The sequence below is a fragment of the Entelurus aequoreus genome, linkage group LG12 (genome assembly GCF_033978785.1).
Source record: "Entelurus aequoreus isolate RoL-2023_Sb linkage group LG12, RoL_Eaeq_v1.1, whole genome shotgun sequence".
NCBI classification, from domain to species: Eukaryota; Metazoa; Chordata; class Actinopteri; order Syngnathiformes; family Syngnathidae; genus Entelurus; species Entelurus aequoreus.
The window spans coordinates 23,478,939-23,490,037 of NC_084742.1; the positions used below are offsets into that span (position 1 = coordinate 23,478,939).

The window sequence follows — 11,099 nt, forward strand, 5'->3', positions numbered from 1 at the left end:
TGTTGTTGTCTTCATCCCAAGGGTAATACAAGTGGTCCTTCGTTTACGACGTTTCATGCTTACAAACGCGCTCTGTAATTTTAATCCATAAATATGAGACAAGCTTGAGAACTCATCACAACATGCATGCACCACAGATAAAGACACTGGCTGTGTCCAAATCTGGGGGTTTACTGGTAGGCTGTCCAAATCCGCGAAAGAGAGTCCTTAAAATGTTGCCGACAAAGGTCTCCTACTTCGCCATTGAATATAATTATGCATCCAGACCAACCTTGGTGGTCCCACAGTTCCCAAAACGCTTTGCGCACTTCTATCCAGCTTTGGAAATAAATGTCAACGTTTGTGAAAGCTTGGAGGAGCGTAAGTATTGATTTATTTGTAAGTATTGATTAGATAGGCTCCAGCACCCCCCACGGCCCCAAAAGGGACAAGCAGTAGAAAATGGATGAATGGATGGATTTGATGTACGGAGACTTAGGAAGTAAAGCTTTAATTATTTTACTGTGAATTATTAGATGTGGCGAGGTTTATAGATAGATAGTACTTTATTGATTCCTTCAGGAGAGTTCCCTCAAGATTATGAAAATTCATAACCCTTTATAATATGAACATAAATGGAACAAGATTAAGTATTTGTTGTGGTCATGTTTTATCAAACTTTTATGAATATTTGCATGTTGTTACTGTAATCTTGTTTTTCCTTGCTTCTTTCGCTAGAACAATTTTGGAGGAAATGGGCTCACAAGCACAAACAAAAATAATATGTTTGGGTTTGGATGATAATTTGTAAAGCAAAATTATGTTTTCAACATGTAAATCATTAAATATTGTAACTACCACTGTTGATGCGTTTCTTCATCTGCTGCCGTTATTGCAAAGATTCAGGAATAATGAGAATATTCCGCATTACAATTGATTTATTCCACTTAATATTTAAATTAAAAAAGTAATACATAGATTATAACGAGATTTATATTTAATATACCAGGTGTACCTCCAAAGTGGGGATAAATCTCCCAACGAGAGCCTCTCTCATATCTCTCCTGTAAAACCTATATGAAAAATATACCTTTGCTTCTATAGTTTTCCTTTTGTTTGTTCACTTTTGTTTTCTTCTCGCTCTTTGGCAGTCCTGATGGCAGATATCTTCCCATTCTGACATCAGGATAAAGATGAGATTATGTGATACAAGCATGACGTGTGTAGTACAAGCACAAGCATGTAGTATTAGAACCAGCCCGCAAGCCACAGCCGCCTGCTGCTGTTTTGCACGCACCAATACTCCATCAGTGTTGGTGCTAGGAATTTTCAAAATGTGGTACCAGGGACCCCATCAAGTCATAAAAAGGGGTCCCAGTTTTTTGTAACCGTTTTGAAAACAAATGATAAATGTATGCATTATCCTGTTATATCTCACATTCTATATTGTGTTTTGGGAAAAGGTTGTCATAAACGTTACTTAATTCATTAAAAAAATAACAAAAAAGAAAACAAATGTTTATGCATATGTAAATGTATTCAGTTACAAACATTCATTACCTTTCTTCTTTCCTTCATGGATCTAAACTTTACCGCTGCCAGTATTTTTTTCTATCTTTTTACTGTAATATTTTCAGAATGTTTGTTCTATTCTTGACTAAAATAAGACAAAGAAAACAATTTTTTTTATTTTTAATGCCATGATTTTAATAGTCCGGCCTGCGTGTGCACAGATTTTTCTCCATGCGGCCCCTGAGCTAAAATGAGTTTGACACCCCTGCACTAAACTATGAAGTTAAGTAGAGGGCCACAAAATATGGGCTTTTTGGCTGCAAATGAACCATGGGCCGCAAGTTTGATACCACGTGTACACTGTGTAGGGGGCCGCCAACAGGCTGACTACGACGACAACTGTGTACTTACCGTAATTTCCGGACTATAAGCCGCTACTTTTTCCCCTCGTTCTGGTCCCTGCGGCTTATAGAAGGGTGCGGCTTATTTACGGCCTGTTCTTCTCCGACACCGACGAAGAGGATTTCGGTGGTTTTAGTACGCAGGAGGAAGACGATGACACAATGATTAAAGACAGACTTTTCATATACCGGTAGGCTGGTTATTTTGATAACGTACAGGCGAGCACTTTGTAATACTTTGCACCGTTGTATTATTTGTACTCTGCACGAATGCTGTTCGCCATGTCAAAGATGTGAAAGTTTGATTGAATGATTGAAAGATTTATTGTTAATAAATGGGACGCTTTGCGTTCCCAAACAGTCATCTCTGTCCCGACAATCCCCTCCGTGGTAGCAGGAACCCCTATATACTACGGTAATTACACATCAAAACCCTGCGGCTTATAGTCGGGTGCGGCTTATATATGGAGCAATCTGTATTTTCCCCTAAATTTAGCTGGTGCGGCTTATAGTCAGGTGCGGCTTATAGTCCGGAAATTACGGTAGTTCCCGAGTGCACACATTTTGACACTGTCGGACTGTGCCAAACCTTTTACTGCTGTCGCACACTCAAAGGGGTCTTATTATGAAAAAACATCTTTTCTTACCTGTTGGTACCTATTTTTGTCTACTTAGGATCCCCTAAAAATGTTGATTTAAATAATTTTTAAATTTGACATCAGGCATGGCGGAGATATTTAAAAAAAACTATCTCTCCTGATTCCAATCTGGTTCCAAATGAGCCGTTTGGAATTTAGGACTTTAGTGACATACAGTGCATCTAAAAGTATTCAAAGCACTTGACTTTTTCCACATTTTTTTATGTTACAGCCTTATTCCAAAGTGGAATACATTCATTTTAGTCCTCAAAATTCTACACACAAAACCCCATAATGACAATGTGAAAAAAAAATCCATCCATCCATCTTCTTCCGCTTATCCGAGGTCGGGTCGCGGGGGCAGCAGCTTAAGCAGGGAAGCCCAGACTTCCCTCTCCCCAGCCACTTCGTCCAGCTCCTCCCGGGGGATCCCGAGGCGTTCCCAGGCCAGCCGGGAGACATAGTCTTCCCAACGTGTCCTGGGTCTTCCCCGTGGCCTCCTACCGGTCGGACGTGCCCTAAACACCTCCCTAGGGAGGCGTTCGGGTGGCATCCTGACCAGATGCCCGAACCACCTCATCTGGCTCCTCTCGATGTGGAGGAGCAGCAGCTTTACTTTGAGCTCCCCCCGGATGGCAGAGCTTCTCACCCCATCTCTAAGGGAGAGCCCCGCCACCCGGCGGAGGAAACTCATTTCGGCCGCTTGTACCCGTGATCTTGTCCTTTCGGTCATAACCCAAAGCTCATGACCATAGGTGAGGATGGGAACGTAGATCGACCGGTAAATTGAGAGCTTTGCCTTCCGGCTCAGCTCCTTCTTCACCACAACGGATCGATACAGCGTCCGCATTACTGAAGACGCCGCACCGATCCGCCTGTCGATCTCACGATCCACTCTTCCCTCACTCGTGAACAAGACTCCGAGGTACTTGAACTCCTCCACTTGGGGCAGGGTCTCTTCCGCAACCCGGAGATGGCACTCCACCATTTTCCGGGCGAGAACCATGGATTCGGACTTGGAGGTGCTGATTCTCATCCCAGTCGTTTCACACTCAGCTGCGAACCGATCCAGCGAGAGCTGAAGATCCTGGCCAGATGAAGCCATCAGGACCACATCATCTGCCAAAAGCACCTAATCCTGCAGCCACCAAACCAGATCCCCTCAACGCCTTGACTGCGCCTAGAAATTCTGTCCATAAAAGTTATGAACAGAATCGGTGACAAAGGGCAGCCTTTGTCATGAGTCCAACCCTCACTGGAAACGTGTCCGACTTACTGCCAGCAATGCGGACCAAACTCTGGCACTGATCATACAGGGAGCGGACCGCCACAATCAGACAGTCCGATACCCCATACTCTCTGAGCACTCCCCACAGGACTTCCCGAGGGACACGGTCGAATGCCTTCTCCAAGTCCACAAAACACATGTGACTGGTTGGGCAAACTCCCATGCACCCTCAAGGATCCTGCCGATAGTATAGAGCTGGTCCACAGTTCCACGACCAGGACGAAAACCACACTGTTCCTCCTGAATCCGAGGTTCGACTATCCGGCGTAGCCTCCTCTCCAGCACACCTGAATAGACCTTACCGGGAAGGCTGAGGAGTGTGATCCCCCGATAGTTAGAACACACCCTCCGGTTCCCCTTCTTAAAGAGAGGAACCACCACCCCGGTCTGCCAATCCAGAGGTACCGCCCCCGATGTCCACGCGATGCTGCAGAGTCTTGTCAACCAAGACAGCCCCACAGCATCCAGAGCCTTAAGGAACTCCGGGCGGCTCTCATCCACCCCCGGGGCCTTGCCACCGAGGAGCTTTTTAACTACCTCAGCAACCTCAGCCCCAGAAATAGGAGAGCCCACCACAGATTCCCCAGGCACTGCTTCCTCATAGGAAGACGTGTTGGTGGGATTGAGGAGGTCTTCGAAGTATTCCCTCCACCGATCCACAACATCCGCAGTCGAGGTCAGCAGAACACCATCCTCACCGTACACGGTGTTGATAGTGCACTGCTTCCCCTTCCTGAGGCGGCGGATGGTGGTCCAGAATCGCTTCGAAGCCGTCCGGAAGTCGTTTTCCATGGCTTCCCCGAACTCCTCCCATGTCCGAGTTTTTGCCTCCGCGACCGCCGAAGCCGCACACCGCTTGGCCTGTCGGTACCTGTCCGCTGCCTCAGGAGTCCTATGAGCCAAAAGAACCAGATAGGACTCCTTCTTCAGCTTGACGGCATCCCTCACCGCCGGTGTCCACCAACGGGTTCTAGGATTACCGCCACGACAGGCACCAACTACCTTGCGGCCACAGCTCCAATCAGCCGCCTCGTTAATAGAGGTGCGGAACATGGTCCATTCGGACTCAATGTCCAGCACCTCCCTCGTGACATGTTCAAAGTTCTTCCGGAGGTGGGAATTGAAACTCTCTCTGACAGGAGACTCTGCCAGACGTTCCCAGCAAACCCTCACAATGCGTTTGGGCCTGCCAGGTCTGTCCGGCATCCTCCCCCACCATCGCAGCCAACTCACCACCAGGTGGTGATCGGTAGAAAGCTCCGCCCCTCTCTTCACCCGAGTGTCCAAAACATGAGGCCGCAGATCCGACGACACAACTACAAAGTCGATCATAGAACTGCGGCCTAGGGTGTCCTGGTGCCAAGTGCACATATGGACACCCTTATGTTTGAACATGGTGTTCGTTATGGACAATCTGTGACGGGCACAAAAGTCCAATAACAAAACACCGCTCGGGTTCAGATCCGGGCAGCCATTCTTCCCAATCACGCCTCTCCAGGTTTCACTGTCGCTGCCAACATGAGCGTTCAAGTCCCCCAGTAGAACGAGGGAATCACCCGGGGGAGCACTCTCAAGTACTCCCTCGAGTGAATCCAAAAAGGGTGGTACTCTGAGCTGCGGTTTGGCGCATAAGCGCAAACCACAGTCAGGACCCGTTCCCCCACCCGAAGGCGGAGGGAAGCTACCCTCTCATCCACCGGGTTGAACTCCAACATGCAGGCTCTGAGCCGGGGGGCAACAAGAATTTCCGCCCCAGCCCGTCGCCTCTCACTGCCGGCAACGCCAGAGTAGAAGAGAGTCCAGCCCCTCTCGAGAGAACTGGTTCCAGAGCCCTTGCTGTGCGTCGAAGTGAGTCCGACTATGTCTAGTCGGAACTTCTCCACCTCGCGCACTAGCTCAGGCTCCTTCCCCCCAGCGAGGTGACGTTCCACGTCCCAAGAGCTAGCTTCTGTAGCCGAGGATCGGACCGCCAAGTGCCCTGCCTTCGGCTGCCGCCCAGCTCACATCGCACCCGACCTCTATGACCCCTGCTATGGGTGGTGAGCCCATTGGAGGGGGAACCCACGTTCCCTCTTCGGGCTGTGCCCGGCCGGGCCCCATGGGGACAGGCCCGGCCACCAGGCGCTCGCCATCGTGCCCCACCTCCGGGCCTGGCTCCAGAGGGGGGCCCCGGTGACCCGCGTCCGGGCATGAAAAAAAAAAAATAATAATATGTCAAAGCTTTTTGCAAATGTGTTAAAATAAAAAACAAAGAAGTCCTAAGTATTTACACAGCCTTTGCTCAATACTTTGTTGATCCACCTTTGGCAGCAATTACAGCCTCAAGTCTTTTTGACTATGATGCCACAAGCTTGGCACACCTATATTTGGGCAGTTTCACCCATTCCTCTTTGCAGCCCCTCTCAAGCGCCATCAGGTTGGATGGGAAGGGTCGGTGCACAGCCATTTTCAGATTCCTCATAACTATCCTGTCTCGGAAGTCTAAGGACAATTCCTTCGACTTCATTCTTGGTTTGTGCTCAGCCATGCACAGTCAAGTGTGGGACCTTACAGGTGTGTGCCTTTCCAAATCATGTCCAACCAACTGAATTTAGCACGGGTGGACTCCAATTAAGCTGTAGGAACAGGATCAGTTGGAACAGGATGCACCTTAGCTCACTTTTGAGCTTCATGGCAAAGGATGTGAATACATGTGATTTGTTAGTATTTTATTTTCAATAAATGTATATATATTTATAAAAAATAAAAATAAAACGTTTTCACATTGTCATTGTGGTGTTGCGTGTAGAATTTTGAGGACAAAAATGTATTTATTACATTTTTAGAGTAAGGATGTAACCAGGGCAGGAATTTCACGGCGGCTGTGACCCTTGCTGCCCCTCCTTTTGGCCGTGTGCTCCTGGAAAAATGATATGCTCCTTGGCCACATTGGCCGTGATGCTCTAATGGAGGAACACGTTTCTTTTTCTCTGCGCAATTTTCACGTCATTCCGACTTCTTAGACCAGTGGTAGGTTTATATTGTAGCACAGTGCTATACAACAAAAAGCATCACCAAGCCAAACAAGGAGTTAAATCCAACGCACGCAGCAGCCTCTTGGATTTCCACTGAATGTGGAACGGCATTCTTTGCGTTTTTATTCAAGTCAATGTGTCAGTTACACGCCTGCAGAACGTCACCAACATGCCGTTGACCAGCTCTAAATATATGCAGACATCGCAACAAATCTGTTCACTTCAGCTAAAATCTGCTTTTGTTGGACAGGAAGTCATGCACAAACACAAAGTAAATTATCCGTAAAATACTCAGTGTTCAAGGCTGATTGTATTTTACCCTTTGAAACGTCCTAATGGGCAGGGACGGACATGAAATCAACTTGTGAAAGGTTTTTAGACGTAATTTCATCTTGTTGACACAAATGGATGAGGACAAGTTGATTCTGGAGATCCAAAATTAAAGAATAATATACAGGTATATGAGGATATTTTGTCAAATACCAGCTGATACAGGGACCAGTAGTTGTGACACGCTCGCCAGGGATGATGTTACTGTTGTGTCGTTGCTTGATGCAAAAATTAAAGTTGTTTATCAAGACAAACTGTCATTGGTGTTGCTGTTCAGCACCTGTTATTAATGGCAGGACAGTGTTTATTTGCTTCTGCTCTTCTGGAATGACAGAATATACTGTATGTGGCTTGCTTTATTACAACTTCCCTTATCACTTGATTACGTGCGGATTCGCAAGATCTTTAAATGTCTGTGCTGTTTTGCTGCACGACGGAGCCGCAAAAGAACGGTGGTGTTGATTGCTGGACTGTGGATGGCGGTGCTGTTCCGTGGCGGTTTCGTTCAGCAGCCGTTCTGCATCCAGTGGAAATCCGGGGTAATCCGGATGTGCGAACATCCCCGACTCCTCAAAGACCAGTGAACTCAATGAAGAAGTCGAATGAGCTAAGCTAAAGTAAGAGAGTTTCGTACATTTGTGAAAGCATAAGTCAACAATAAACTCGACATATAAGTGTGGCCCGCGAGACATCACAAGTTTAACAAGAAGATTGGCCTGCGGTGTGTTTGTACCTACATTTATTCCCCTGTGGTTTGACTAGGAGAGATATTGCTGCACTCTTGTGGGCAATGATAGAATCGATGACCCAATCCAAACAACTTTCCCCACTCATGGTGTAAATTAACTCGAACCAAGAAAGTCAACACTCTGTCACACACAACACACCTCCTACTCATTGAATTGTGTGGACAATATAAAACACGTACAATATATATATATATATACTACCGTTCAAAAGTTTGGGGTCACCCAAACAATTTTGTGGAATAGCCTTAATTTCTAAGAACAAGAATAGACTGTCGAGTTTCAGATAAAAGTTCTCTTTTTCTGGCCATTTTGTGCGTTTAATTGACCCCACAAATGTGATGCTCCAGAAACTCAATCTGCTCAAAGGAAGGTCAGTTTTGTAGCTTCTGTAAGGAGCTAAACTGTTTTCAGATGTGTGAACATGATTGCACAAGGGTTTTCTAATCATCAATTAGCCTTCTGAGCCAATGAGCAAACACATTGTACCATTAGAACACTGGAGTGAGAGTTGCTGGAAATGGGCCTCTACACACCTATGTAGATATTGCACCAAAAACCAGACATTTGCAGCTAGAATAGTCATTTACCACATTAGCAATGTATAGAGTTTATTTCTTTAGAGTTAAGACTAGTTTAAAGTTATCTTCATTGAAAAGTACAGTGCTTTTCCTTCAAAAATAAGGACATTTCAATGTGACCCCAAACTTTTGAACGATAGTGTATGTATATATATATATATATATATATATATATATATATATATATATATATATATATATATATATATATATATATATATATATATATATATATAATAAAAAAATATTGTTTATACTCCATGCTGCGTTGTCTTCAGAATTTGACGTGGGAAGTAGTTAAGTTATGTGTTGTTCAGTCTGTTATAGCTTGCTTTAATCAATGCAAATTGAAGTGTTATTTTTTTGGTACAAAAAGATTGTTACGTCACATCAACGCTATGCTGTGTGGCAAAAAAAGTGTTGCAATTTGTGTATCCATGTGCAAGTGAGTGTGTGTGCGGGCTCATCCATATAGCAGCATATTGGCGATTACCCTGGAAAATATGGCTTTACCTCAGTTTGTACTATATTTTTACGTCTGGCAAACCTACCACTTCAATTTGATACGTGTAAAAACATGTGTGTAAAAGTGATCACAGAGCACTCTGAGACAGCACACATAGTTGTAATAAATAATAATAAAACAACTGAAGTTAGTGCAGGGATTTCAATATGTAATTATTTAGATGGTTATTTAATGACTTTACACATATATTTAATATCTATATAAATAGATGTACTTCAGAACTGTATAAATATATATGTCATAATGTAACTAAAATGTGTCACTCTTTCTTTACAGTGTGCATTGCATCAGGCACCAAGGTAGCGCTGTTCAACCGGCTCCGGTCCCAAACGGTCAGCACACGCTATCTCCACGTCGAGGGGGGCAATTTCCACGCCAGCTCCCAACAGTGGGGGGCCTTCTACATCCACCTGTGTAAGTCAATCAGGTGTTTGCTTTATGGTCTGTAGGTGAGATGTTCTTTATATGTGCAAAACAGCTAAACAGAGCATCTTTACCTGTCTAATTATTTATTCAATAACGAGTAATTAGTGGCTTTGAGTCTCACTGTGTGGTGCATTGTAGTGGATGATGAAGAGTCTGAGGGGGAGGAGTTCACTGTGAGAGACGGTTACATCCACTACGGACAGACGGTCAAGCTGGTTTGTTCAGTCACCGGAATGGCGCTACCCAGACTGGTAAGAAAGAAAGCCACCACCCCTTCCCGGTCCCCCTTTCAGCGCTTTAACTGCCTCGTGTTCGCCTCCGCCAGGTCATCCGTAAGGTGGACAAACAGACGGCCCTGCTGGACGCAGACGACCCCGTCTCCCAACTCCACAAGTGTGCCTTCTACCTGAAGGACACGGAGCGCATGTACCTGTGCCTTTCACAAGAGAGGATCATCCAGTTTCAAGTCAGTGTCACCTGCCGTACCACCTGTCATCTTTTCAAGTGCATGTCAGTCACGTTCTTCTGCTTCCTGTCTGCCTCCAGGCCACTCCATGCCCAAAGGAACCAAACAAGGAAATGATCAACGACGGCGCCTCCTGGACAATCATCAGCACGGACAAGGCCGAGTACACCTTCTACGAGGGCATGGGCCCCGTCCAATCGCCTGTCACCCCTGTGCCTGTGGTCGAGAGCTTACAGGTTCAAACACACCTTTTTTGCTTCTGTAAATGCTGTAAACATTGGCATAAAAATGTGTGTGTCTGTGGGCGGGGGCTTTTGTAAAATTATAAAAAAAAATTCTGTCTATTTAAATATGTAAGCTATAAAAAGACATCTTAAATATGTTAAAATAAACTTATTATAGCCGTAAAAGTTTGATAATAAGGTTGCTTGAACAAAATCAAATATGTTTTATTAACTATATAACCGCTTATCAAAATTACAAAAACGGTTTGTTGCACCTGGATAGCCGCAAACGTAGCTTGGAACTCTTCACTCAACACAGATGCCATAATGTCTTCAAATTGCTGAAAAACCAGGAGTTTCGGTGGGAGGGGCGTTGGCCCCCTTGTCCCCCCCACCTGCGGCCTCCAGACCCCCGGCTTATTTTCAGTCTTTTTCATCGAGTTCAAATCACATGCCTGCTAAACATATTTCTCACCACACGTACACACACACACACACACACACACACACACACACACACACACACACACACACACATTCTAATGCTGCTCAACAGTCTGTATTCATGTTTGTGCGAGAAATTAATTGAATAAAACCTTTCTTATACTAAAATGTTTAGGGAAACCTTGAGAAAGTCTGTCTTACACCGCTGCTGCTCACTGCTCCCCTCACCTCCCAGGGGGTGATCAAGGGTGATGGGTCAAATGCAGAGAATAATTTTGCCACACCTAGTGTGTGTGTGAGACAATCATTGGTACTTTCTCTTTAACATGTTGATTGTGTGCAGCTCAACGGCGGCGGGGACGTCGCCATGCTGGAGCTGACGGGACAGAACTTCACTCCAAATCTGCGGGTCTGGTTCGGCGACGTTGAGGCGGAGACCATGTATAGGTGTGCTCAGCTGCCGTCTTGTGACCATGTGATTGTTTTCCACATAAGAGGCCGCCCTGACTAATGCGTGTCCTCAG

The 11,099-nt window shown here is 45.5% G+C and overlaps 1 protein-coding gene across 4 annotated transcripts in view; it reads left to right on the forward strand.

The window, feature by feature from the left end:
• The window catches only part of rbpjb (recombination signal binding protein for immunoglobulin kappa J region b), a 113,387-nt gene that overhangs the window by 99,653 nt on the left and 2,635 nt on the right, over nucleotides 1-11,099 (forward strand). For all 4 annotated transcript variants that reach the window (XM_062065260.1, XM_062065262.1, XM_062065259.1 and 1 more), the window contains 5 exons: nucleotides 9,292-9,429; nucleotides 9,580-9,692; nucleotides 9,767-9,907; nucleotides 9,988-10,143; nucleotides 10,919-11,022. In XM_062065260.1, coding sequence (XP_061921244.1) covers nucleotides 9,292-9,429; nucleotides 9,580-9,692; nucleotides 9,767-9,907; nucleotides 9,988-10,143; nucleotides 10,919-11,022 — 652 coding nt within the window. The remainder of the gene's footprint in view (nucleotides 1-9,291; nucleotides 9,430-9,579; nucleotides 9,693-9,766; nucleotides 9,908-9,987; nucleotides 10,144-10,918; nucleotides 11,023-11,099) is intronic.